Genomic DNA, 26598 nt, shown 5'->3' with positions numbered 1-26598 from the left:
GGCACCCCACCAGGGCGGGGTGTGTGTGTGTGTGGGGGGGTCGGTTCTGGAAAGCTGTTGAGTCCTGCCCGGGCCTCTCCGATTCTGTGCTGGGGGCTTGCTGGCAGCCCTGGGAGCCTGACATCCGGACGGAGGTGCACCCCGGGGCCTCCCAAGCGGGCGCGGTGAGGCACCTGCGGGAGGACGCGCGGGCGTGGGCAGGTGGCCGCGTCTCCCCGCGTCTCCCCGCGCGCGCTGGGCCTTCGTGCTCTTCTCCGTGGGTCTCCCCTTGCGAGCCACGGTTTTGAAGCGAGTTTGGTTGGGGAGGGGCGGGAGGAGTTGGAGAGGCGAAGGGGCCGGCGCGGCTGGGGTGGCGGGGAGATAACGGGACGATCCCAGCGCGGCCCGGGGCGCGCGCCAGGCGGGGAGGCGGGGAGAGAGGAAGCGCGGGCGGCGGGCGGCGGGCGGCGGGCGGCGGGCGGGCGGGCGGACCTCCCCCGACGCCGCCCCGGGTCGGGCCCTTCCGGACGCGCGGGGCTGAGGGCGGGGCTGGGAGGGGCGCGGAGGCGCGAATCCCCGAGGCGCGCGGGAGGCCGGCGGCGAGGAGGCCTGCGGGTAGGGCGCTGGGGCGGGGGCGCGGGGGGCGCATGGGGGGCGCGGGGACCCTCCGGCAGCGGGTGACAGCGGGAGGTCACGGAGGGCGCTGCTGGACTTGGATATTTTGGGCTGCAGACTGGCCTGTGTTGTGACTACCCAGCCCATGTGACCTCGGGCAAGTTGACAACACCCTCTCTGGACCTTTATATTCCTTGTGGGGTAAACTGGACAGAACGACACAGCTAACTTCGCCAGGTTGTTTGGACACCCTGATGACCGCCCCCCTTCCCCCTTCCCCCCAATTCAGCGCTGTTTCTATTTTTGTGGTCAGTCCCTAGGACTGGGCTCAGTTTGTGTGTCCCCCACATGCTGCCGTTGTGGGGTGGGGAGGCTTTGTGCAGCTGTTGGAACAGCTGGCCCCTTTCTGCACCTCCCAGGACTCTTTGTCCACCTTTCCCTTTCCCACAAGCTCCCTGGACCAAGCGGCCTCTGCCTTGATTTTACAGGATCCAGAGAACTGCCCACGGCTGCCTTTTGCCCAGGCCGGAGAAAAGCCAGAGCCAGAGCCTCCTTGAACAGAAGGGCTTGCCAGAGGAATTTTCCAAGTGCCCAAAGGCCAGCGCTTGAAGCTCCTGTGGTCAGCCGGGGAGGTCCCCAGTGAGATTTGGGGATCGGCTTCACCTCGAGCCATGCCAGGCCAGGGTCTGCCCCTTCGAGTGGCCACCCTGCTGACAGGGCTACTGGAATGCCTTGGCTTTTCCGGAATCCTCTTCGGCTGGGCATCACTGGTGTTTGTCTTCAAAACAGAGCATTACTTTGAGGAGCTGTGCAAACCGGAGGCCCTGCTGATGGGCAATGTCACAGGGCCGGCTGGTAAGAGGCTTCTCTAGGGAAGCAGAGTCTGGTTCCCAGGCAGTAGGAAGGGGTGGGAGGGCTCCACCCTGCTGCTAGCCTCTCTGCCTGCGAGCAGGGTGGGAGGAAAGGAGTGTCAGCCTCTCCTCACTGACTCCCCAGCCTTGGTCTCCAGGGTGCCTGGGGAGGGAAGTACCAGCCCCTGAGGGGTCATTGGGAGCTGTCACATTTCGACTCCCTGAGATCTCCCTTTCCTCCAGACTGCAAAGCCCAGGATGAGAGGTTCTCACTCATCTTCACCCTGGGGTCCTTCATGAACAACTTTATGACGTTCCCCGCTGGCTTCATCTTTGACAGATTCAAGACCACCGTGGCCCGTCTCCTAGCCATGTAAGTCTTCCAAAGGCCCCACCTGGGTAGAGATAGGCAAGAGGAATTCCCCTGGCAGTGGCAGTGCATGGAGGGAGGGGCAGCGTGTCAGAAGCAGCCCAGATGTGGACTCTGTCTAGACCCACCCTCTTCTCTGCACTCCCGCTCCCCTTTCCTTTTCCTCTGTTCCATGTGGATGTGTATTCAAACTGAGCTGGAGCCCAGGCCTACTTCCCGTGAGGGCTGCCTGGATGTTTGGGTTGAAATAGTGGAAGTGAAAATTGTCACTCTGCTTTCACACCAGGGATCCTACCAGGCCTTACATCAGGCTTAATTGTCATCCCCTCCCTCCATGTCATTCCCCAGAGACAGACTAAGGTCTCCTGGGTATCCCTGATGGTGGGCTTTCCCGACCCCCTGACTAGAGCGGAGATGGTGGGGACTTCACCGAGGGTCAAGGAACTCATCTCATTCATAAAGGGTACCGCTGCAGGTGGCAGCTTCCGCAATAAGCAGCGACCTGCCAAGGCCTTAATAGGACCCAGAGCAGGTGCCTCCTGGCAGATGTATGGGAAATGAGTCCTCAGAGGGAGGGCTGGCTGATAAAGCAAGTTCCTGCTCTCGAAGCCATTGGGTGTTTATGACCTTCAGTCTCTCCTGGTCTTTGAACTCCCTGTCCCCTCTTCTTCTCACCCCTTCTTTTGTCTCCTTCCTCCTCTCCAGTCTTAGTATGTTAAGAAAAACGTGGTCTTTCCTGGGTTTCTCTTTAACTTTCACATAGAACACCTCACTTCTGACACATCTGGTCACCCAATATGTGGGGTTTTCCCCTGCACCAAGTAGTTCCATGACATCTGCTGGGTGTCTTACAATTTAACTCCATTCTGGCACTGACTCCCTGGAGAGAGTGAGTCAGATCCTGCAGGTTAAGGGCTGGGCCCTATAAGGCTGCTCCCCACTTCAGATGCAGATTGCAAGTTGGTAGGTCCCCAGGTGACCCACAACTTCTGTCTGACTTGGCTATAGATCAGAGGTTCCCATGAGCTCGTCCCTCTTGGACTGGGTTATTGGTAGAACAGCTCACGTAACTCAGGGAAACACTTGTGTTTACCGGTTTATTAGAGGATATGATGAAGGATAGAGATGAAAGCATATAGATTTGGAAGCTCTCTGAGCCCCATCCTATGGGGATTTTATGGAGGCTTCTTCATGTAGGCTCTATCAATTATTAACCATTTCCAGCCCTTCTCCCCTCTCTAGAGGAGTGGGAAAAGTCCCAAACTTCCAATCATGACTTGGTCTTTCTGGTGACCAATCCGCATCTGGGAGCCATCTGGGAACCTACTAGAATCACCCCACTGGAACAAAAAATGCACCTAGTGCTCTTATCATGGAGTTTACAAGGGTTTTAGGAGCCCTGTATCAGGGGCCCAGGATAAAGACCAAATATGTATTTTTTAGTATGAAGATTTTTTAAAAAATTATTTACGAGAGACAGAGAGAGAGAGAGAGAGGCAGAGACATAGGCAGAGGGAGAAACAGGTTCCTTACAGGGAGCCGGATGTGGGACTCAATCCTGGACTCTGGGATCACGACCTGAGCCCAGGCAGATGCCCAACCACTGGGCCACCCAGGCGTCCTGTATTTTTTAGTATAAACCACAATATCACATCGCAGCCTCTGGTCTTTGAACATGGATTCCTTCCCTAGAAGAAGCAGTTAAAGGTCAAATGTACCGGTGCCTTAACAGAAACACATTGAGTCATTAATAACTATCCAGTCCATCAACATACCATCTGAAAGTGTCTCCCAGGGCCATTTATGTTTAGAGGCTTCTGTTCAACCTTGTCAGGTTCCAAAAGCAGGAGTGATCTCAGCGATATATATCCCTGTACCCTTCAGACATCTGGTATAATCGAGCAAAGAGACAATATCTTCTCTTTTGCTGAGCCTTTCGAAGTGCTCATGTGATACTGGATTTCCCTCATTATAGAACGTGCTTATTCATTCACTTATTCTCGCATTTTCTTTCTCTCCGTCCATACTGTAACTCTTCCACCTTTGGAGGGGACTTTAGGTTCGGGCACTGTGCTGGTCTGGAATACACGTCCAGCAGGTTCCCCTTCAATCCACTCCCTTTCAGGTGGGACAAGCCCTAGCAGAGCTAGCAGCTGTCTTTCCCACCAGGCAAGATAGCTGCATTCCCTGCTTGTCCCAATTTTGGCAGATAGAGGGAAGGTGCATCCTGCCCCACCAGGCACTTAGGAACCTTAACATAATGGTTCAAAACATAGTTAGTTTCTTGCTTATGAATCACCCCTGCTTCCAGCCCTTATAGTGGCTGCTGTGGTCCTGTGACCCCTGCACAAAGTCCCCTAACCACAGTTCTAAGAGGGGAAACATTCCTCACTCAGACACAAGGTTAATCCCCCATAATACAGTCAGATAAAAGAGAGGCAACCACTTCACATAAAGCCTATTTGAATGTACTAGTTCTCCCATTTGAGTGGACCCCTCAAATGTCACAGTGATTTCCATAGGATGTGCCTCGTATGGCCAGGTTTCTATTGCCCTCCTGTGTGATCCAATGGCCAGACCACTGTGGCCATTGGCCACTGCGTGGGGTCCGTAAGAACCCGAACGTAGGGGCCTTTTCCATGGTAGATTTCTTTCTGCTCTCCTAGGATGGCGGCATGCAGTCCATTCAGCCCCCTGAGCTGATCTGTTTTTAACTTTCTGGATCAGCGTGGTGGCCTTCCAAACAGGGTGGTGGTGTCCACTCGCCTTGGAGGATGGCCAAGGAGCTCTGTATTGGTCAATCGAGGATTCCTTATAGGGACGCTGTCCAAGTGACGGTAGAATTCCAGAGTCAGTCCTAGGGGATGAAAGCCTCCCCATTCATGGTGTCTCCTCCTTGCAACCCCCACCCCTCCCCGCAACATGATCCTGTCTAACCATTGCTATTTTTAGCATGGAATTCTTCTGGGGATTGCCATCGCCATTAGAGCATTTCTCCGATATCATCCTAGACATTGTGAGTCTTTCATGTTTGAAGATCATTTTATGTACTTCAGTTATCTGTGTGGATTCAATTAATGTCCAATAGCAAGACAGTAAATGCCCCGGAAATGGGAATGGTCTTGTCCAGGCTACCTGCAGTTGCTGGGAGGTGACTGCAAACTTTTGCCATAAGGCCCAGTTTGGGCTCCCCAGAGGGTTATGGTGCCGAGAGTTCGTCCCTTACCAGCATTCTGGCTTCTTTTCCACTTTGCCTGGGCTCACTGGTCTCCCTGGTCTCACTGGCTCCCATTTCACAAGTCCAGTTGACACGCAGGGCAGATTTACCCGCCTCCTGTCCCACAGTGCTAGCTGGGAGGTGTCCATCCCCATACAGAGTTGTGCAGCCAAGAGGCAGCCCCCTCCCACGGCCTCTTCAATTGTACCAGTTCTCCTATAAACGTTTCCCTTTCTTCCAGTAACCCTGACCTTCCTTTTTTTTTTTTTTAAGATTTTTATTTATTAGAGAGAGAGAGAGAGAGAGAGCGAGCAAGGGGCAGGGGGATGGGCAGAGGGAGAGGGACGAGCAGACTCCCCGCTGAGCAGGGAGCCAGAGGACATGGGGCTCGATCCTGGGACCCTGAGATCATGATCTGAGCTGAAGGCAGAGGCCTAACTGGCTGAGCCCCCTGGGCGCCCCCACCCTGACCCTCATACCAGCAGCCTCCTCAGGAGTGGGCAGCAAGGGGTTTCTACCATCAGGGGAAGTGTTCTGGGCCAGACGGGGTGTCTAGTTTCATGAAACATCAGGGGAAGGAGACAACTTCTTTCTGGGGAGCTTGTCTCAATCTTCCGGCTTCCAAAAACCAGGAAGATTCATCCTGCCTGAAGCCAGCGTCTGGGCTATTCCAGGGAGTTTGGTCCCCTGGTCAAGGAGCCCTGGAAACTTCGCCACCTGCTGCCCGTTTTGCCCACTCCGGTGCAGAAGGCTCTGGGCCAAGGTGAGGGGTAGTGTCAAGGGAGCCCAGCCTCCTGGCAGCCTCAAAGCTGATGAATCTGCCCAACTGCTGGCCCCAGCAATTGCTGGTTGGGTTTCTCATTGTGATCTCTCTGTCTTCTGGCTTTTAACTTTTTTTTTTTTTTTTTTTAAATGGGGACAAACAGACTGGGTTTGGTTGCTAGCACTTTAATGCTGTGGGTGGGCAGGTGTCCCCTTGGCCCACCCAGCCTTCGGCAGTGCTGTATTTAACACTTTTTTATTTTTTTAATAAACCCGATAGCTGTCCATTTCATTTATCCCACATCTCTATAACCATCTGGAGATTTCTACCCAGTGGGGATGAACCCTCCACTCTCCTCTGTTTCCTCTCTGTTCCGCTCCCATCAATAGTTATTCACCTTGTTCTTTAATAACCATTGAAAAGTTTCTACCCTCCTGAGACCAGTCTCTTGCCTGTCCCCATTCTTTTGTTAATTAACATAATATAATTATTAGCATCTCTAAGACCCAGGAGGGGAAACTGAGCCAGCAAATTCAGTAAGCCTTCCCAAACTGTTTTTTTCCCTTTTGTGGCAGTGGGTTTTAATGGGGTGCCTGCATGTAAGGGCCCCCTTCGCCACAGCATCTCCTGTGACCTGGGCGCAGGTCGGCGTCAAGCCGGGTGCACAGGGCTGGTGTGCAAAGCGTCCAGGCTGCTCCACCTGGGAAGTTCCCTTTGGAGGGGGACGTGGACCTTACAGTGGCTGCAGTCCAGGCCAAGTGTAACCTGTGTGTGTGTGTGTGTGGATCACGCGCGGCCATGTGTGACTGTTGCATAGTGAGCTCCAGGTCCTGCATCAACCCAGATGAGCTCGGCACTCCGCAGCGTTCAGAACCCGAGACACAGCCCCCAAAGTGGCCACTGTCCCCCTCTGTCACAGGAAGGGTTCTCTGGGAAGCTGAGGATATCCATTCACAAAACCAAAATGTAGCAGCACCTCACCATCCACCCCCGCCGTCCCCGGGTTCAGTTTCATCCTCCCACACTGACTACCTCCTTGGGGACCAGAAGTCTTAGAGACACTTTCTGTTGCTCCTGCCTGTTTTCCCCTTGGGGGTGACTTCGAGGGTAATGGCCAAAGCCCAGACTAACCCAGGTCTGACCTTGGTCTAGCATGCATGTCTGACCCGGCGCTCTCTTTTATTTTATTTTATTTTATTTTATTTATTTTATTTTATTTTATTTTATTTTATTTTTTTATTTTTTTTAATTTATTTTTTATTGGTGTTCAATTTACTAACATACAGAATAACCCCCAGTGCCCGTCACCCATTTACTCCCACCCCCCGCCCTCCTCCCCTTCCACCACCCCTAGTTCGTTTCCCAGAGTTAGGAGTCTTTATGTTCTGTCTCCCTTTCTGATATTTCCCACACATTTCTTCCCCCTTCCCTTATATTCCCTTTCACTATTATTTATATTCCCCAAATGAATGAGAACATATAATGTTTGTCCTTCTCCGACTGACTCACTTCACTCAGCATAATACCCTCCAGTTCCATCCACGTTGAAGCAAATGGTGGGTATTTGTCATTTCTAATAGCTGAGTAATCGCGGTGACCTTGAGCTTGTATCTTTTGGCATTTGCTTATTAGTTTGCACTTCTGTGGATCCCCTGGACCCACTTCCTGGGAGGTGGATCCATTTCTGATTTCCAAACCGGTGACTTTTCCCTCTAGTGGATGGTGGCCGTGCACCTGCTGCCCCACCCGATGGGTCACCACATGGCCACCCAGGAGCCAGGGGCTCTTCATCCCCTTTCTCTTCTCGAAGCACATGCCTCTTTGAGCCTGAGCCATTCTAGCAAATCCCACTTTACTGACTCCAACAATATTGGGAAATCCTACATATCTCCTCTTGCAGTTCTCCTTGACTTTCTTTAAAAAATTTTTTTATTCCTTTTAAAAATAATTTTTTTTTTTTTTTAATAATTTTTAATTTATTTATTCATGAGAGATAGAGAGAGACAGAGACAGAGACACAGGCAGAAGGAGAAGTAGGCTCCATGCAGGGAGCCCAACATGGGACTCGATCCCAGGTCTCCAGGATCATGCTGTGGGTTGAAGGCAGCGCTAAACCGCTGAGCCACCTGGGCTGCCCTCTCCTTGAGGGCAGAAGACTGCCCTCAAGTAGAGAAGACTCTACTTCTGACATATCCACTCGCCACATGTGCGTGGAGTCTCCCCACCCCACGCAGTTCTGTGACACCAGCTGGGTGTCCCGCAGTGCAACTCAGTTCTGATGCCTTCTACCAGGAGAGAGATCTCAGATCCTACAGGTTGAGGGCTGGATCCCATGAGACGGCCCCCACTTCAGATGCCAGTCACAGGTGGTAGGTCCTCAGGTTACCCACAACTTTGGTCTGGCTTGGCTACAAACCTGAAGTTCCCATGACCTCCTTTCCCTTGGATTGGATTATTTTCTAGAACAACTCACAGAACTCAAGGAAACATTTGCTTGTGTTTACCAGTCTGTTAAAGGATATGATAAAGGATACAGATAAGTAGCCAGATGAGGAGATATGTAGAGTGAAGTCTGGGAAGGGTCAGTGCATAGGACTAAACCTTTTGTCCTGGTGGCGTCTGGGGTATATCATCCTCCTGGTATGTGGTTGTATACACCAGCCTGGAAGCTGTCCTCAGGTAGGCTTGATCAGTTATTAACCATTTCCAGCCTCTTTCCCTTTTGCAAAAGTGGGGGTGGGTGGGCTGGAAATTCCAAGTTTCTAATTGTGGCTAGGTCTTTCTGGTGATGGGCCTAATCAGGAGCCATCCAGGAGCCCAGAGTCACCTGATCAGAACAAAGATGCTCTTAGTGCTCTTATCACTGAAGACTTTACAGGAGTTTCAGGAGCCTTCTGTCAGGCACTGGGGACAAGGGGCAAACAGATATTTCCTATTATAAATCAGAATATCACACTTGGGCACTGCTTCTATTACCCCATGCCTTGGGAGATTCCCAAACTGTTAAGAGGTCCCCATAACCTTGGAATTGCAGTCCTGACATCACAGCACCCTGGGATTTCTACATCTGTCCAATCATTTCCTTTTCTAGAAAAGGCTGCCAAGGCCCAGAGAAGGGCAGTGCCTTACCCGAGGCCACACAGCGAGGATGAATTAGAACTCAAAGCTTTGCTTTGTAGACCAGGCACTAATCCCTTTCTCCAAGGAATTGGCTGTTGGGACCCCAAGTGGGAGCGCCTTGGCTCTATCTGCTCTGCCCTTTTGACAACATTTTCCATCTCCCGTTGTATGTTTCAGATTTCTGTACACCACCGCCACACTCACCATAGCCTTCACCTCCGCAGGTGAGTGCTGTCAGGTGGGTGGGAGGGACACAAGGCAGGGGCACCTGGTAGTGAGGCAGGTGCAGAGGTGATGGGCAGGACACCCTGACCCCCACCATTGTTCAGAGATCCCCAGGCTTTGAGCTTGAGAGAATCTTTGGGGGAGTTGTTGCTAGTCGGTGAAACCAGTGTAGTTACTGAGAAATGCAAAAAATGACAGTGAAGGGGTTGCTTCAGAGAGAATTTATTCAAAAGCTTACATCCTTCCTTTTGTATGTGTTAACGTGTTCTCTTTTTAAAAATTTTTTTTATGTGTTCTCTTTTTAAAAGCAGAATCATAGTATGAAGGATGGTTGTTTTTGAAACTATACTCAATTAGTGGGGCAAAAGTCGACAGTCCTATTGCAGTCGAAAGTTTTCGTTTCAAATATTACTGGTTCATGAACGTGGAAATCTCTCAAAGTCTGGGAATTTCAGCCCGGTTCATTCTCCTCCTTCCATTGTGTAGAGAAGACGGGCGGGAGGAGATGCCTTGCCAAGACCCACAGTGGGGAGCGTTCTTTCCTGGTGTCTTGGTTCCACTGGCCAAGCATGGTTCCTGGCACAGAGGAGGTGCTCTGAGTTTAATGGACCAGGGAAACACAATCCATGGCTGTTTCTTGCTCGGATCTCACAGCACCCCATGAGATAGGAAGAGCAAGGACTGTTATTCCCATTTAACAGACGAGGTGACCGAGTCACAGACTCAGAATCCAGCTCAAAGTCCTGCAGTGCTTGGGGCGGAAGCCAGGCTTCCCTCCCAGACGGTGTCAAGCATGAACGGAGGGGCTGCTTGTGGTTTAGTGAGGAGAGGCAGCAGTGGCTTCACTTTGAGTCTTGCCTCTCCCTGTGGACATGCAGGCCTGCTGTGGACCGAGGAGCGCCTATGGGGGGGAGGAAGGTGGTTCAGGAGACTTCTGTAGGGTCCCCCTGCAGGGACATTTGGCGTAGCCCTGACTACTCTCTTAAGGTCCTCAAAGGATGCTAGAAGGCTGGCGAGAACTGGGGCCAGATAGAATCCCAGGATTGTTGGAATTTGGGAGCCGGTGGGAGCCAGAGTGTGGGGCTCCGTGTTTGGGTTCCACTAGGACTCCACCCCTTCTCTGTCTCTGATTGTCCCAGACTCGGCCCTGCTGCTCTTCCTGGCCATGCCCATGCTCACCGTCGGAGGCATCCTGTTTCTCATCACCAATCTGCAGGTAGGAGCCCACCCTGACCCCAGGCACCAGGCTGGAGGTAGGGGCGGGTGGAGGGAGGGAGAAGCACTGCTCTGCATCGGCTACCTCCAGTGGGGCTGGCTTGAGCCAGGGCCGCAGCTCCTCGGATGAGGTGGGTCTGCGTACAATGAGGGCCCGGCCCATGCCCCGTGGACAGGAAGTACTGTCTCAGGAAGAAGTGAATGACTCCTGTGTTCTCCAGGTTGGGAACCTCTTTGGCAAACACCGCTCGACCATCATCACCCTCTACAACGGGGCGTTTGACTCCTCCTCGGCGGTCTTCCTTGTCATCAAGGTAAGAAACACCAGCGAGCAGCATTTATCACCCGCTTCTGTGTGGCAGGCACTTGTCTTGTGAACTTCGCCTGATTTCTTTCCTTTAGCCCTCCTGCAGCTAGTAAACATGACACTTGAACTTGAGCCCAGGCCTGTCTGGCTCTGGAGCCTCTCCTGGTAGTGATGAAGCTCTTTACTTCTAAGTAGGATTTTTGGGGAGAGGTTGTGATGCCCTCAGGCCAGTGTTGGGCGGAGGCTGGGAGCCCCTTGGGGTGGAGTGTTTGTGCCTGTGAGCTTCTGGTCTGGACAGGAAGGTGAGAGGTGGCCAGTGGGAGCAACAGAAGCAGACACAGAGGCCTCTCCAGCTCTCCTCAGGGCTGATGTGGGGGGTGAGGGTCCCAGTGCTATTAGTGGCCACCTGACAGCCATTCCACCTTCTTTGTTGCTCATCATTCCATCTGGAGGTGCTCAGCCCAGAGGATGAATCTTGAATGATCTAAGCCAACTGGGGCAATCCCTGCCCCCTTTGTTAGTGATGGGTAAAGGTGGTCATGTTATTCAGTCCTTGTTAATGAGATGAAAAGGGGATCCCTGGGTGGCGCAGCGGTTTGGCGCCTGTCTTTGGCCCAGGGCGTGATCCTGGAGACCCGGGATCGAATCCCACATCAGGCTCCCGGTGCATGGAGCCTGCTTCTCCCTCTGCCTGTCTCTCTGAGCCTCTCTCTCTCTCTCTGTGTGACTATCACAAAAAAAAAAAAATGAGATGAAAGGTGTGTATCCTAGAAGAGTTCAGGGAACATTTTTCCCTCCCTGATAGAAGGTGAGAACAGAGCAGAAAGAAAGCCTTTCTCCTTGTTCCCCCTTCCCATTTTTTTCTTTTTGAATGTTGTGGTGGGAAGATGTGATAGTTGGAGTCATGGTAGCCATGCTGTGATTATGAGGCCACCAGCTGCAGGACACTAAGGATGACTGTGGAAGGAATGAAGAGAGTATGGGTCCTTGACACCCGAAGGTGCCCAACTTGGGACTTCCCTCCAGGCTTTGTGTTAGGTCAGAGGAGGCTGGCACAGCCCATGGGCTATGGGGGGGAGAAGAGGATCTCTGGGAGTCACTACCAGACCTGAGACTAGCTAGCTTAGTCCCATAAACACCTTGGCTTAAAGGGCCATCCCGAGACTGAGCCCCAGGGGTACTTACTAAGCCTCTCTACCACTGATACCAGAGCCCCTTTCCTGGTTCCCTCTCCTTCCCCTGGATATGCCTCCCTTTCTCTCTTGTCTCCTTAGTGTTGGAAAGAGTGACAGTGTCAGAGCAGAATCTTAGTTCTTAGTTTATTCCGACTTTTCTGCTGCTGACCCTGACCTTGAGCAGTTGGTTGCATGTCTCTGGACCTCACTTTGATCCTCTGTAAAAGGAGGAGGTAGGCTAGATCAATGGTTTTCAAACTGGGTGTCAAGGAACCTTGAGGGGTTCTCTGGGGTATTATGTTGGTCCCCAAAGAGAATGAGAGGGAAGATGACTGGGTCGCTCCCTGCTGATGTGTTTCATAGGCTGAATTTCTGTGTGAAGTTTTGTTTGAGAAGAAGGCCTTGGCTGCTGTTAAAAAAAAATAAGATGAAAAAGCAGTGGGCTGGCAGGTCTCGGAGAAGCCACATGAGGAGAGTCTATAAGGCTGGGGGGATGGGTGACACGATGCTCACCTCCCCCTCCCCGCACCCCCCTGTCCATTGCTGACTGAGCTGTGGGGTGAGCTTGAACGTGTGTGTGTCAGGAATCCTTGATCAGCGTTCAGGATGGAGGGCGGGAGCCTGTCACAGGCTGGGGGGTCCAGTCCCTGCTTCTTACACAGACTTTTCTGTTGGGTAAAATACAGAGAACATAAAATTTACCATCTGAACTACTTTTAAGGGTACAGTTTAGTGGATTAAGGTCCTTCACATTGTTGTGCAACCATGACCCCTATCCATCTCCAGGACTGTTTACAACCTCGCAAAACAGAAACTCAGTGCCCATTAAACAGTGACTTCCTGTCCCCCCACCCCAGCCCCCCGCAAGCACTGTTCTGTTTTCTGTTTCTATGACTTGGACTGCTCTGCAGAAGCGTGCAGTGTTGATCCCTTCGTGCCTGGCTAATGTCCTCAAATTTATCCCTGTCATAACCTGTGCAGGACTCCCCTCCTCTCTCAGGAATGGCATCCCATTGCCCCAGTTCATTTCCCCATTTATCTGCAAATGGACCTTTGGTTTGCTTCTGCCTTTTGGATGTTGGGAATCATGTTGCCACAAACAGGGCTGTTGTGCTGAGGTTTTTGTTTTTGTTTTTCCCTCCTCCTCCCACAGCTACTTTATGAACAGGGTGTCAGCCTCCGGGCTTCTTTCATCTTCATTTCGGTCTGCAGTGCCTGGCATGTTGGGCGCACTTTCCTCCTGATGCCCCGAGGCCACATCCCCTATCCGTTGCCCCCCAACTACAGTTATGGGTAAGGACTGGGATCTGGTGACTGTGAACCAGAGCCCTCCACCTGACATGTGGTGGGAAGCCAGGGGTGGGACATATGCTGTGCTAGCAGAGCAGAGGAAACCCATCACAGGGCGGGAGGACCAGGCTGTGGGTGTATCAGCTAGCTGTTGCTGCGTAACAAACAACCCCAAAAGTCAGTGGTCAGAAACATGAACCATTTATTGTTTTTCATGAGTCTGTGGGTAGCTGGCTGGTTCTGCTGATCAGGGATGGGTTTGGAGGGCGTGGCCAGGGCTCTCCTGCCTCTGGTTGTCTGCTGAGCTGGTGTGGGCTGGCTACGGCAGGGGCTGGCTGGTGAGGATGGCATCCCTCACATGGGGTGTGTCTGGCAGTCACTCAGGGTGACAAAGATATCTGAGTCACAGGGCTCTTGTCCTCCAGTAGGCTAGCACCGGGGCTCTAAGAAGCGGTGCAGATGTGCACAGTGTTTCTCAGAATTGGCCCAGTTCTGCTGCGTTGTCCTGGCAGAAACAGCTCACAAGCTAGCCCAGATGCAGGGGTGGGAGGACCGGTCAGAGCTGCAGGATCCCATTGCAGAGGTTGGAGAACAGGGGAGGTGAAGCAATGTGACCGGTTTTGCAGTCAGCACCATGGGGGGTGGGGAGGCATTGATGTGTTGCTCGCTTACTGTTTGGCCGTGTGCCCTCTGATTTCATTGCACAATTATCCTCTCAGATGAATATCCTTGTCTCTGTTTTCCAAATGAGAAAAAGAGGCTCAGCAGGGCTCAGTCTGAGCCATGTCTCCATAGCTAGGGGGAGGCAGAGCTGGGATGCGAACCTGGGCCTGGCCAACTCTTCCCACGTTTCTGGTGGTTCCCAAACTTTGCTGCATAAAAGAATCACTAGAGAGCTTTAAAGAATATGGAAGCTTGGTCGGGGGGAGGCACCTGGGTGTCTCAGATGGTTGGGCGTCTGACTCTTGATTTCGGCTCAGGTCATGAGATGAAGCTCCGTGTCGGGCTCTCTGCTCAGCGAGGAGTCTCCTTCTCCCGCTGCCCCTCCCCCTGCTCCTGTTCTCTCTCTAAAATAAATAAATCTTAAAAAATATATATATAGAAGCCTGGCTCCTGTGCCCAGACATTCTGATTTCACTGGTCTGGGCTGTGGCCTGGGCATGAGGGCTGTTGAAAGGTGTCTCCAGGTGACCTCTGGGAGCCCCTGTGCTGTCCCCTGTGGCCTGCATCTCGGACTCAGCTCACAGTGCTCGGCTTGGGCTGGGGGCTTTTTGTCCATAGCCTGTGCTCCGGGAAGGACACCACGGCGAGAGAGAACAGCACAGCCGAGTCCGAGAAGCTGGAGATGGGGTCCAAGGAGGTGCCTCCAGCAAAGGAAGGTGAGCCCCGCTAGCTTCCCCATCCACCCTTCAGCGTCTGACTTCTCCCCGAACCGCCCCCTAGAGTCCAGGTTCTCTGCCACCGCAGCTGCCCTGGGGATGCAGAGTCAGGCAAAGGCCATCGGAGGACCCACAGGGTCTCCTCGACCCCCTACCCACCCTTTTCTGGAGGGTCCACAGAGGGTCGGGACTTCTGTATCTTCACTCTCCGTCCCTCCTTTTTCTCTCCTCGGCTTATCATACCCGCTCCCCATGCCCTGCCTCCTTTCCCTCCTCTGTCTGTTCTGGGTCTGTGGTTACACATGTCACAAACCCACTGCTGGCAAGGTCCAAGCAAGAACAGGGTTCTGGGAAGCTCACAAAAATCAAAGGAAACATGCACTTGCTGGGCCCCAGGAAAGAGAAGGACCTGGATGCCTCAGGGGACCCCAGACTAGACATAACAGCCGGTCTGTGTCCCAGGGAATGTGATCAAACCGGTCAGCCCTGGATGAGGAACAGGACATGTCATTCACGTCCCACCTGGACTCTGAGCAAGGAGTCAGGCTGCGGTTTCTAGAACCGACTCAGGATCCTGGTATGGACGGCAAGGGACGGGGCGTGGAGCAGCTGAGACAGTGAGCGGGCTGCACTAACACTCCCCTCACCTCCAACGTCCGCATTCTCTTCTCCTTGTCCTTCTCTCCACCGTCCTGGTTGAGAAAGTGCTGCTACAAGCAGTGTCACTGAGTCCAAGCTGTGAAAGACAGATGGGGTGTCAGCAGACAGGAGGACCTGGGTCCTTCAGGCTGGTGGGGCCGCGTAACCAAGCTGTAGAGGTAGGACAAGCTGGGTACAGGCAGCTCTGAGAACACACCATATGCGGTCTGGGAGGCAAGAGGAGGTGAGCTCGCTCCATAGAGGACGGTCCTGTGAGCCTTCTACACTCCCCTACTTCTTGGTACTCACGCCCAGATCCTTCCTCCCCATCAGAGACCCCAGGACCAGAGCAGCAGCAGGAGCCCCGCTCTTTCTGGAGCTATGCCCTTTCACAGCGCTTTGCCTGGCACCTGGTGTGGCTGTCCCTGATACAGTTGTGGCACTACCTCTTCATCGGCACCCTCAACTCTCTGCTCACCAACCTGGCCGGGGGTGACAGAGCACTAGGTATGTGGTGGGGCGGCCTACCTTTGCATCCCAGCTGGGCACTCGGAACCATGAGGCCGGGGTTCTGAGCGCAGCAGGGCTGTGTGGTCTGGAGGAAGGTCTGAGCAGAGGTTCGGGGAGGAGAGACAGGCAGGGCAAGGGCGGGCTGGGAGAGTCCTCCCCTGGAAGGCAGTGCTGGAAATTTCTTACCACCTAGCTCCCCTTTGCCCTCTGCAGTCAGCACCTACACAAATGCCTTCGCCATCACTCAGTTCTTTGGGGTGCTGTGTGCGCCCTGGAATGGCCTGCTCATGGACCGGCTCAAGCAGAAGTACCAGAAGGAAGCGAAAAGCACAGGTGAGGCCTGGGGCACAGAGGGTTGGGGGACCAGGAGGGGAGGAACCTTCATTCACAGCCAGAGCCACTTTCTCTTTTGTTCTTGATCCATTCTATGTGCATCCATCCACCCATCCACCCATCCACCCACCCAACCATCCACCCACCTGTCTACCCATTCACCCACCTGTCCACCCACCTGGCCACCCATCTGTCCACCCGTCTACCCATCTGTCCACCCATCCACCCATCTATTCACCCACCCATCCATCCATCCACCCATCCATCCACTCACCCGTCCACCAGTCCACCCACCTGTCCACCCATTCACCCATCTACTCATCCACCTAGCCGTCCACCTATTCATCCTTCCACCTATCCACCAATCCATCCACCATCCATCCACCATTCATCCACCCATCCACCCACCCGTCCACTCACCTGTCCATCCACCATCCACCTACCCGTCCACCCACCTGTCCCTGTCCACCTGTCCATCCATCCATCCATCCATCCACCATCCACCCACCCATCCCTTCATCCATCCATCCATCCATCCATTCATCCACCCACCCGTCTACCCATCCATCCACTGTCCATCCACCTGTCCACCCATCCGTCCACATGTCCATCCATCCATCTGTCCATCCATCTGTCCATCCATTCATCCATCCATCCACTCATCCACCTATCCTCCATCCATCCATCCATCCATCCATCCATCCATCCATCCACTAGTCACTGAGTGTCAGTTACGTGCCAGCCATAGTTCCAGACTCCACCATGGACCGGACGGCTAGGTCCTTGCTCTCACACCTTTCTCAGTCTAGAGAACAGAGAAGGACAAGTCATCAGGCATCACCATCTGCGAAGTCAGCTCACAGGGGGTGATGGGGACACAAAAAAAGGGGCATTTCACCTTTTTTTTGGTGAGGATGGCCTTGATGTTCTGGAAGGCTTCCTGGAGGAAGTGGCTTCAAAGTGGAGGCCTGAGGGATGAGCAAGAAGTGGGGAGATGAAGAGGAGGGCCCAAGAATATAGTGGGGTCAGGGTGGTGAGGAGCGAGCTAGAGTGAGGAATCTGAGGAATCCCAGACAGGAATTTGGGCTGGACTGGGGTGCAGAGGAGACAGTGCTGAAGTGGGGAGAGGAGGGAAGGGGCAGAGGCAGCCGTGCCTGTGCCTCGGAGAGTGGACATGACCCTCGGACCTGCCTGGTTGAACAGAGGGGCCCTGAGGTCGCCCCTTCCCCGGCGCTGCTGCTCCTACCCCTACTGGGGTATTTTAAGACAGATTGCAGGCATCAGACAATTTCATCTGTAAATACTTCAGTCTGTGTCTCTCACAAATAAGGCCCTTCTTATTTAAACATCACCATCATATCATTATCACCCCAAAAACCAGTAATTTCTTTTTTTAAAGAGATTTTATTTATTTATTCATGAGAGACACACAGAGAGAGGCAGAGACACAGGCAGAAGGAGGAGCAGGCTCCCTGTGGGGAGCCTGATAGGGGACTCCATCCCAGCACCCCAGGATCACGCTCTGAGCCAAAGGCAGAAGCTCAAACACTAAGCCACCCAGGTGTCCTCAAAACCAGTAATTTCCTAATACCGTCTAACCTGCCGTTCAGATTTCCCCAGTTGTCTCAGAAACTACTTTTCATGGTGAGTCTGTTCCCACGAGGATGCACACAGGGTCTACACTGTGGATTTGACTGCGGGCCTTCCTAGATCTTCAATCTCTGTGTCCCTTCTCCTCCCCCCTACCTTTTGTTTTTCTGGTGGTTTATTTGTTGAAGAAACTGGGTCATTTGTTCTGTCAGATTTCTCCCAGATTGGGTTTGACATCCTTGGGTGTCACTTAAAAATGTTTCTGATTGGGTATTTCCCGTAAACAGGCAGATTGGAGGCTTGAGGAGACGCAGTTGAGTATTTTTTGGCGAGCGCGCCTCGGAGGTGGAGCGGCGGGCGTCCTCTGGCTCTGGGCGGTGGGGCCCCCGGCACCAGCTGTCCCTGTGCTTACGATGTTAGGATTGATTAGTGGGTCCAGACGCTGTCAGTCTGATCCACTCGGTACAGAGTTTCCCATCAGCTGCACGGGTAATGATTTTAGTAGCTCTGGGTGATCACTGCTGGGATCCATTATTTCATTAGGGTTGCAAAATGGACATTTGTCTCTTTCTGTCTTTCCTTCTGCTTTTAATTGCTAGAGTTCCTCTAGAAAGAAAAGCTTTCCCTCATTGACTACCTTATGCCCTGAAATAAGTGCTTGGTTTTTTTCTTTCTTTTTTTTTTTTTTTTTTTGTTTTTTTTCTTCCATGTGCCAGTTTCAGAATGACTCGGTGCTTTAGCAACCTCCAGGGGGGATGACTTGTCGTTTTTCTTTTACTTAATTTAATTGATTTACTTTTTCATGTCGTTTCTCTTTATTGTTATTCTTTTTGCTGTTTTAAGATTTATTTATTTTAGAGAGGGAGGCAGCATGTGAGTGTGGGGAGGGGAGGGTGGAGAGAGGGGGAGAGAGAGAGAGTCTCAAGCAGACTCCACGCTGAGTGTAGAGTCCCTCGGCCTGGATCTCATGACCCCAAGATCATCATGATCTGAGCAGAAACCCAAGAGTTAGACAATTAACAGACTGAACCACCCTGGTGTCCCCTCACGTTGTTTCTCTTTTAAAGTCTCATTATATATATATTTGATGGGTTCCAATCCATTTCCATCTCGAATCTTCTATGTGCTCAAATCAATCCATCTTTGGTTATTGGGAACTTTACTGATGGAGAATTGGCGTGCTTTAACACAACGCCATCAAGTTTAGAGAATGTCTTATTTGTCTCATTTTCCAGCACAGTGAGATGTTCGGGGCTGTTTCAAGGGGTATATTTCCTGCCCTGGAACAGCTGTTTCTCCAAGTAATCCTGGGCCTTTAAGTCAGAAATGGTATTTAAAGACTGCAATCTTGGGATGCCTGGGTGGCTCAGTGGTTGAGCGTCTGCCTTTCACTCAGGGCATGAACCCGCAGTCCCAGGATCGAGTCCTGCATCAGGCTCCCTGCATGAAGCCTGCTTCTCCCTCTGCCTGTGTCTCTGTGTCTCTCATGAATAAATAAATAAAATCTTAAAAAAAATAAAGACTGCAATCTGGATGCCAGGGTGTCTAATTCTCTTGGGTCATCTCTGCTTTTAGGCCTTGGATAGAGGTAAGATTACTGGTATTTTATTTTATTAAGATTTTTATGTATTTGAGAGAGAGAGCACAAGCCAGGGGAGTAGCATAGGGAGAGGGAGAAGCAGACTCCAAGGAGCAGGGAGCCTGATGTGGGGCTTCATCCCAAGACCTGGGATCATGACCTGAGCTGAAGGCAGACCTAAGCAATTGAGCCCAAGATGTACTGATTTTTCTTTTCTTTTCTTTATTTTATTTTTAAAAGATTTAATTTATTTATTCATGAGAGAGAGAGAGAGAGAGAGAGAGAGGCAGGCAGAAACACAGGCAGAGAGAGAAGCAGGCTCCATGCAGGGAGCCCAACGTGAGACTAGATCCTGGGTCTCCAGGATCAGGCCCTCGGCTGAAGGCGACGCTAAACGGCTGAGCCGCCTGGGCTGCCCTGTACTGATATTTTAAATCCGAGTTTATTTCCTTGGCTTTATATCTGTGTCTCCTTTCCTCTGAAGATAGTAGTCCCTAACAGTGCTGTATACACACGCTGTGTGTAGGTATGCTATATGCCGCACACGATGTACACGTACAGGTATCTAGTATTTTAAAAATGTATTTACTGCAGGATGTCTGGCTTCCAGTATTGATACTATTAGTAACAATGTTATTGCTGCAGGCCACAGTGAAGGCTGGCTGTCCTTCCCTCCCTTCCTCTTTGGTGTGGCTGCAGATCCATGTTGGTGCAGCTTGGCCTGAGTGGCGGCTGGTTGGGGGCTGTTTGCGGTCTCCTGCCCCCCCCCCCCCACCTCCAGCGCTCCGCAGCATACCTGGCTGCGGGCTGGAGGGGCCAGAGCATGTGGCCAGTGGTAGGAGGCCATTGTCACACATTGTCACAACCCAGGCGTGCACTGGTGGAGACCTGCGGCTGGCTGAGTGGGGAGGGTGGAGAGCGGTGGATGCATTTGAATGGCATTTAGGGGGTAGATGATCCACCGTTTGGTGCGGATAGGAGATGAGCGTGTGGGAGGCTGGGATTCTGCTGGGAGGGTCGGTGGACGGTGGCTCAGCCCCTTCTATCTGCCCTCCGCCGTGCTCGCCTCCACGCAGCCCCTTCTTCCCTTTGGACCAGGGTCCTCGGCCATGACGGTGGCCCTCCGCTCGGCGGTGCCTTCTCTGGCCCTGACGTCCCTGCTGTGCCTGGGCTTCGCCCTCTGTGCCTCGGTGCCCGTGCTGCCCCTCCAGTACGTCACGTTCATCCTGCAAGTGATCAGCCGCTCCTTCCTGTACGGGGGCAATGCTGCCTTCCTCACCCTCGCGTAAGTGGGCCTGGGCTGCCTGACCCCACCGGGGACACGCTGGCACGAAGGGACGTGCACGGGAGGTAAAGAAGTCAGGAGGTGAGGATGGGCCTGCAGTGCTCCAGTGAGGGAGGCAGGGTCCTGGAGCAGGTGTAGACAGTGAGGTAGAGGCAGAGGCTGGCGGGAGGGATAGAACATTCACCAACTTGAGGCTTCGTAGGGGCCCTCCTCTCGGCCTCTCCTATCTCCCTGGTGAACTCCTATTCAGCCTCCAAGGCCCACTTCTGGTTCAGCTGTCCCAGGGAGAGCCAGAAAGAGTCTTCCTTCTTTGTGCTCTCGGCGCTCTGTTCTTGCTTCCGTTTGCTGTGTCCTCATGGTCCAGCACAGTGATTGGCTCATTGTCCGTCTTTTCTTTGAGACCTCTCCAGGCCCACCTGTGTCGGGGTCTCCGCACAGTGCCTTCTCTGTACTCTGTGGCTCGAGCAAAGGTGGAGGGGGAAGGGCTGTGTGGGAGGGTGAAGCCAGGCCTAGGATGGGGGACCTGGGAGCAAGGGGCTGACACAGGCCCTCCATGGCCGGGCCCCTCCTGGAGGGAGCTCACTGGAACCCGGTTTGCCTCTCTCCCCAGTTTCCCTTCGGAGCACTTTGGGAAGCTCTTTGGGCTGGTGATGGCCTTATCAGCCATTGTCTCTCTGCTCCAGTTCCCTATCTTCACCTTCATCAAGGGTCCCCTGCAGAATGACCCGCTTTACGTGAGTACTTGGGTGCTGGGGGTGTGGCCCTGGCCTTGGACCAGAGAGGACATCCGGATTGGGGTGGCTCAGTGGGGCCCCAGCAGGGGGCGCCCCAAATCTGGCTGAGATGGTTCCTGCAGGACTATTTCTGCACCTGGGTACATCCTTGGTCTGATTTCTCAAACTGGGGTAAGCAGAGTACCCTGCGTAATGGCCAGGGTACTCGAAACTGCAGGACTAGCATGGCATGGCTTCCAAGAGAGTCCACAGGATTAGAGGTTCGGGGAGAAAATATTTATATATAAATATATATATTTTTGTTGTTGTTGTTAAGGATTTTATTTATTCACGAGAGACAGAGAGAGAGAGAGAGAGAGAGACATAGGCAGAAGGAGAAGCAGGTCCTCAATCCCAAGACCCTAGGGTCACACCCTGAGCCAAAGGCAGATGCTCAACCACTGAGCCATCCAGGCGCCCCAGGGAGAAAATATTTATTATGTGTGTGGAAACAAATGGACATCCTCTGGAGGAGGATGTAAAATTCTCACAAATTCCAAAGGAGAATCTAAGACTTTAAAGACGTTTCCTGCCTGCAGTGAGTGCTCTCAAGACCTCTGTTTCTTCATCTAGGAAATGGGCACAGTACTCCTCTCCTGCCCTGCTCTGCAGGGCAGAATGAACAATAACTGAGGTGTTGCCCCGGGGCACTCTGAGTGTCTGAGGAGAAAGTAGAGGCCACTCCTGGTGGAATTCTGGCCGCTTTGTGGGTGGTGGCTGCGGTTCAGAGTTCTGGACCTCACCTGCCCCCTCCCACCCTCAGGTGAACGTGACGCTGGTGCTTGCCACTGTCTTGACCTTCGTCCATCCCTTTATGGTGTACTGGGAGTGCCGGCGGGAAAGGAGCCCTCGTGCAACTGCCTAGCTCAGAAGCTCTGCTTTCCAGCCGAGAGGACGCTGTCTTTGCTCATCCTTCCCCACCCGTGAGGACCCCACATCCAGGAGCACTTGGCCTGCCTGGGCTTCTTGTATTAATTAGCCATTACTTTTTCTTTTCTTTGAAAAAAAAAAAAAAAGACCTAGTTAACAGCTAGGTGACACTTGGGTTAGCAAGAAAAGACGCTCAGGTGCCACGATCATTGCTGTCATATAGACCCGGAGCAAAGGCCCGTGGAGGGTCTTAGTTTCGGAGCAGGAAACACGTGACATTGGTAGACACTTGGTTTCAGGGGAGGTGATGTGATGAGGGGGGAAGTATGTCACCTACTTCTTTGGACCTCTTTGGCTGTGATGCCTGTGTGTGCTGAGCCCCTCGTGCCGGGTAAGCTTCCAGGTGAAGAGTGGGGTTGTCATGACCTTGGCTATGACGCCCAGCATTTCGAGGTGGCTCCCTCTATTCTTTACTTTGGGCATCATAGAAAACGTGTCTCTGGGGGATTAATCTTAGAGAAAAATAAAGCCTTTCTGCTGAAGGTGTGGCTCTCTAGGCTTTGGGCTGTGTGTATGCGTGTGCCTGTGTGCGTGCCTGAGTGTGTGCGCGCACACGCCTGAGTGTATGTGTGCACGTGTGCGCAAGTACGTGTGTGTGCCTGTGCACATGCCTAAGTGTGTGTGTGCATGCACATGCACCTGAACGTGTGTGTGCATGCTTTGAGTGTGTGTGCGTGCATATGCCTGAGTGTGTACGTGCACACGCCTGAGTGTGTCTGTGCATGTAGGTATGTGTGTGCCTGTACACTCATCTGAGTGTGTGTGTGTGTGTGTGTGCATGCTTGTACATCCCTGAGGGTGCTCCAGCCTGGGAGTGGATGTGGGAGCGGAGCGGAGAAATCTGGCTGTAGCACCCTGGGTGTGGCTGCTGGACCCAGAGAGGGAGCAGGAGCCCTCAGACCTGTATCTGCTCACCTGGTCCCAGGCCAGGGGCTCGAGACCACCCCCCTCCCTCCATTCCTGTGCCACCTCTTCCTCCCTGCACCCCCCACTTCAACCCCCATCTGAGAGCCCTGCAAGGAATCAGAAGGCCCCTGTGAGTCTCAGGTCTGCCTCTCAGCAGCTGGGCAGGTCCCGTAACCCCCATGAATCACAATTTCCTCACCTGCAAAGTGCAGTTCATCATTTCTATCCCTGAGAGCAGTTGTGAGAATTTAAAGTAATTGCTGCTAAAAATAAAAAAATAAAGTAATTGCTGCTGCCTAGCACCTGGTGAGAATGCATGAGCATTTGTTCCGTTATTTACTCATGACCAGAAAGGAGAGGGGTAGCAAGGGTGGAGGTGATGGGCTGGGAGGGAGACAGGGTAGGTGGGCGAGACGGGAGAGTTTGGAACACACTAGCTGTATTGTTCCACTGAGCCAGGAGAGGCCAGGGAGGGGGAGGGCTGGCCGGCAGATGGATTGCTTGGTTCGTTCGTTCATTCATTCATTCATTCATTCATTCATTCATTCATTCATTCAACAAATGTTTCTTTAATGGCTGCGGTGCATCAGGCTGTATCCTAGGTGCTGGGGATACAAAGATGCATAAGAGTCTAAAGCCAGCTCTGCTGTAAACAGCAGAAGGATAATTTCCAGGGGCCTGGGAACCTGGGTCTGAAGACAGACACCACAGTGCTACTGGATGGCTTTTACCTTGTTATCTTGCTCAGAACTTTCCATGGCTTCTGCTGCCCACAGGACACAGCTCAGACTCCAGCCCGGTGTGTAGGCTCCCGCTGTGTGATTCTACTGTCTCCCCCTGTTCTTCCCCTGCCACGTTTAGGAGGACAGAACTCATCCCCGTGACCCAGGTGCCTGGTCTCTGGGTCTGTGAGCACACCAGTTCCTCTGCGTAGGCTTGCCTCATCTCTGCCAGGGCCATCTGCCTGGTCCCCTGGGGTCCTGCTCAAAATATCGTCTCTTTTGAAAATCTTATCTTGGGACACCTGGGTGGCTCAGCAGTTGAGCGCCTGCCTTTGGGCCAGGGCATGGTTCTGGGGACCCAGGATAGAGTCCCACATCGGGCTCCCTGCATGGAGCCTGCTTCTCCCTCTGCTTCTCTCTCTCTCTCTCTCTGTCTCTCATGAATAAATACATGAAATCTTATAAAAATTAAAAAAAAATAAAAATCTTTCCTTGGGCTCTCCAGCAGCCCTGTGTTCCCAGCACTGGATTGTACCCTTCCTGGTGACAAGCACCTGTCTCCTTGCATGATGACCTCTCATCACCTGGGCAATGAGCCCCACACGGTGGCCACCCAGCTCGTTGACTAATGCATGGCCCAAGCCAGCTATGGCTTGTTCAGTGAACCGTCACTGAAGGAGAGGATTCTTTCTTCTCCTGGCCTCAGAGCCAACTGGAAGGAGAGAGCAGAGCACATGGGTTTAGGGAGAAGCTGTGGTGTGGTGGGAAGATCGTGGATGGGTGGGTGGGGGGCTAGGCCAACCCATTTTTAATTCTTGCTCTGTCACCAGTGGGACTTTGGATGAGCCACTTCACCTCTACATCTTGGTGTGTTTATCAGTGTGATGGGAGAAACAGCTCTGCCTCCCTGCGCTGTCGTAAGGGTTAGAAATTAGGTCAAGTGCCTAGCATGTGGCAGGCGCTCAACGATCACTGCTATCGTTACAGGACTATATTAAATTCAGGAAGGATGCCTGGTGTCCATCACCGGTGAATGGAAAAATAAAATGTGGTATATGCATATAATGGAATATTGCTCATCATTAAAGAGGAATGAAACAGATACACACTTCAACCATGAAAACAAAAGAACCGGTCTCAGGAGACCCGCAGAGCATGACCCCCATTCGTATGTGAAATGTCCCAATAGGCGAGTCTATAGAGGCAGAAAGTGGATTGGTGAGTGCTTAGGGCTGGGCGAAGAGTAGTGACTGCCAGCGGCTGAGGGGGTTCTTCTAAGGGAGGTGACAGTTTTCTAAAATTGATAGTGGTGATGGTTGTACAGCTCTGAATATACTGAAAACAGTTGAGTTGTACACTTTAAATAGGTGATTTATGCGGTATGTGCGTTTTATCTCCAGCTGTTATTAAAAAAAAAAAAAGGTGTCTGGATTCCCAGGACATGCAGAGAACATTTCTATCCAGAGAGAGTCAGAGACGATTTCTGGGGAAAATGAGTAAGTGGGAGAAGCGGCCTAAGGGCACAGCCTCAAAGTTCTGTAGCTGTTGCCCCCTTCCCGCAACTTCTTCCTCAAATGGGACCAACCGCTCTTTCAAAGGAAGAAGTGAGCAACCCAGGGGTTTCACAAGTTTTGATTTCACTCAGCCACAGGCTCCTGGGGCCACCCGGCTTCAGGGGAGAGGGGCTGAGGCACACGTGCCCTGACCTCGGGCTGTGGCACCGAGCCTGGGGCAGGGGGCACCTCCGTTAGGAGAGCACCTGCCGTGCACAGAACAGCCGACGGCGTGGGTTAGGAACCTTCTCCTTTCACTGGCCCCGTTTGACAAACGAGGAACGTCAGGCTCTACCGAGTGGCCAGTCGTGTCCAAGGTCATTCAAACGAGCACATCGTGGAGCGGGTATTTAAATCCAGATCTGACCCCTAAGGTCACGTTCACTTTAGATGTTGCCTTTCCTTTACATCCCTTCTTACGTAGGAAACATCCAGCGGGTGTAAGACAGATCAGAACAGGGGATCCCTGGGTGGCTCAGTGATTTAGCACCTGCCTTTGGCCCAGGGCGTGATCCTGGAGTCCCAGGACCGAGTCCCGCATCAGACTCCCTGCAAGGAGCCTGCTTCTCCCCGTGCCTGTGTGTCTGCCCCCCGCCCCCTCTCTGTGTGTGTCTCTCACTGATAAATAAACTCTTAAAAAAAAAAAAAAAGATCGGAATATAAAGCGCCTGAGAAAGGTATTGTGAACTGCACGACTCAAGAATGGCACGGCTAGCGTCCCCAGCACGTGACTATGTACGTGCGTGCCCCTTTTGTGGCTGTGTCGCATCTTAGTTATCGCCCGCCCACCCGGTCCTGGACGGTTGTGCCTCACTCTCCCCCTCTGCTGCCTGAGCCGGGGTCTCAATGGCAGTGAACCACGACAGCAGCCCAGGTCAGCAGACAGAGGTTGGAAGTAATAGTAGAGCTCAGGGCCAGATGTCACTTTGGGAGTTTCTAAAGAGTGACACCACCTCCGTTCCTCGTTGTCCATCAACCTGGTGCCAACTGTTCTTTAGCTAAAGGCGTTGGCTGCCAGCTTCTCTGGATGAGAAGCTCGGAGCCATGACCCCTCTTCCTGCCAGCCCCCAGGGGGAGGATGCTTCCCAAACGCCCTGGGCGGGACTCCAGGAGACAGTGTCTTTCCTCTAATGTCTCTGGGATGACACTTCCATCTGGGTTTCAAGGCACACAGTCCTTGTTTGACGACAACAAGGAGTCCAGAGGTGGGACGCGCCTGATGGCTCACGCACCTGCCACAGGCTGCATCCTACTGGCCACCATGAGTCACGC

At 52.8% G+C, this 26598-nt stretch overlaps 1 protein-coding gene across 2 annotated transcripts; it reads left to right on the top strand.

Moving 5' to 3' along the window:
* Positions 1-482: 482 nt before the first annotated feature.
* On the top strand, positions 483-22627 carry SLC43A3 (solute carrier family 43 member 3). Of its 2 annotated transcripts, none has more exons than XM_072790849.1 (13): positions 483-594; positions 1083-1449; positions 1689-1818; positions 9093-9139; positions 10280-10356; positions 10577-10669; positions 12991-13130; positions 14409-14506; positions 15479-15652; positions 15869-15988; positions 20256-20442; positions 21053-21176; positions 21979-22627. In XM_072790849.1, the coding sequence occupies exons 2-13, from the start codon at positions 1266-1268 to the stop codon at positions 22078-22080; spliced, it is 1476 nt and encodes a 491-aa protein (XP_072646950.1). In that variant the 5' UTR covers positions 483-594; positions 1083-1265; the 3' UTR covers positions 22081-22627. The 2 variants fall into 2 exon arrangements, with proteins under 2 accessions (XP_072646950.1, XP_072646951.1); XM_072790850.1 differs by lacking the exon at positions 483-594 and adding an exon at positions 813-902.
* Positions 22628-26598: the final 3971 nt, after the last annotated feature.

This window comes from Canis lupus, chromosome 21 (genome assembly GCF_048164855.1).
Source record: "Canis lupus baileyi chromosome 21, mCanLup2.hap1, whole genome shotgun sequence".
Taxonomy (NCBI): Eukaryota; Metazoa; Chordata; class Mammalia; order Carnivora; family Canidae; genus Canis; species Canis lupus.
The sequence above is the reverse complement of the archived record's forward strand: the minus strand, read 5'-3'. Positions and strand labels throughout refer to the sequence as shown.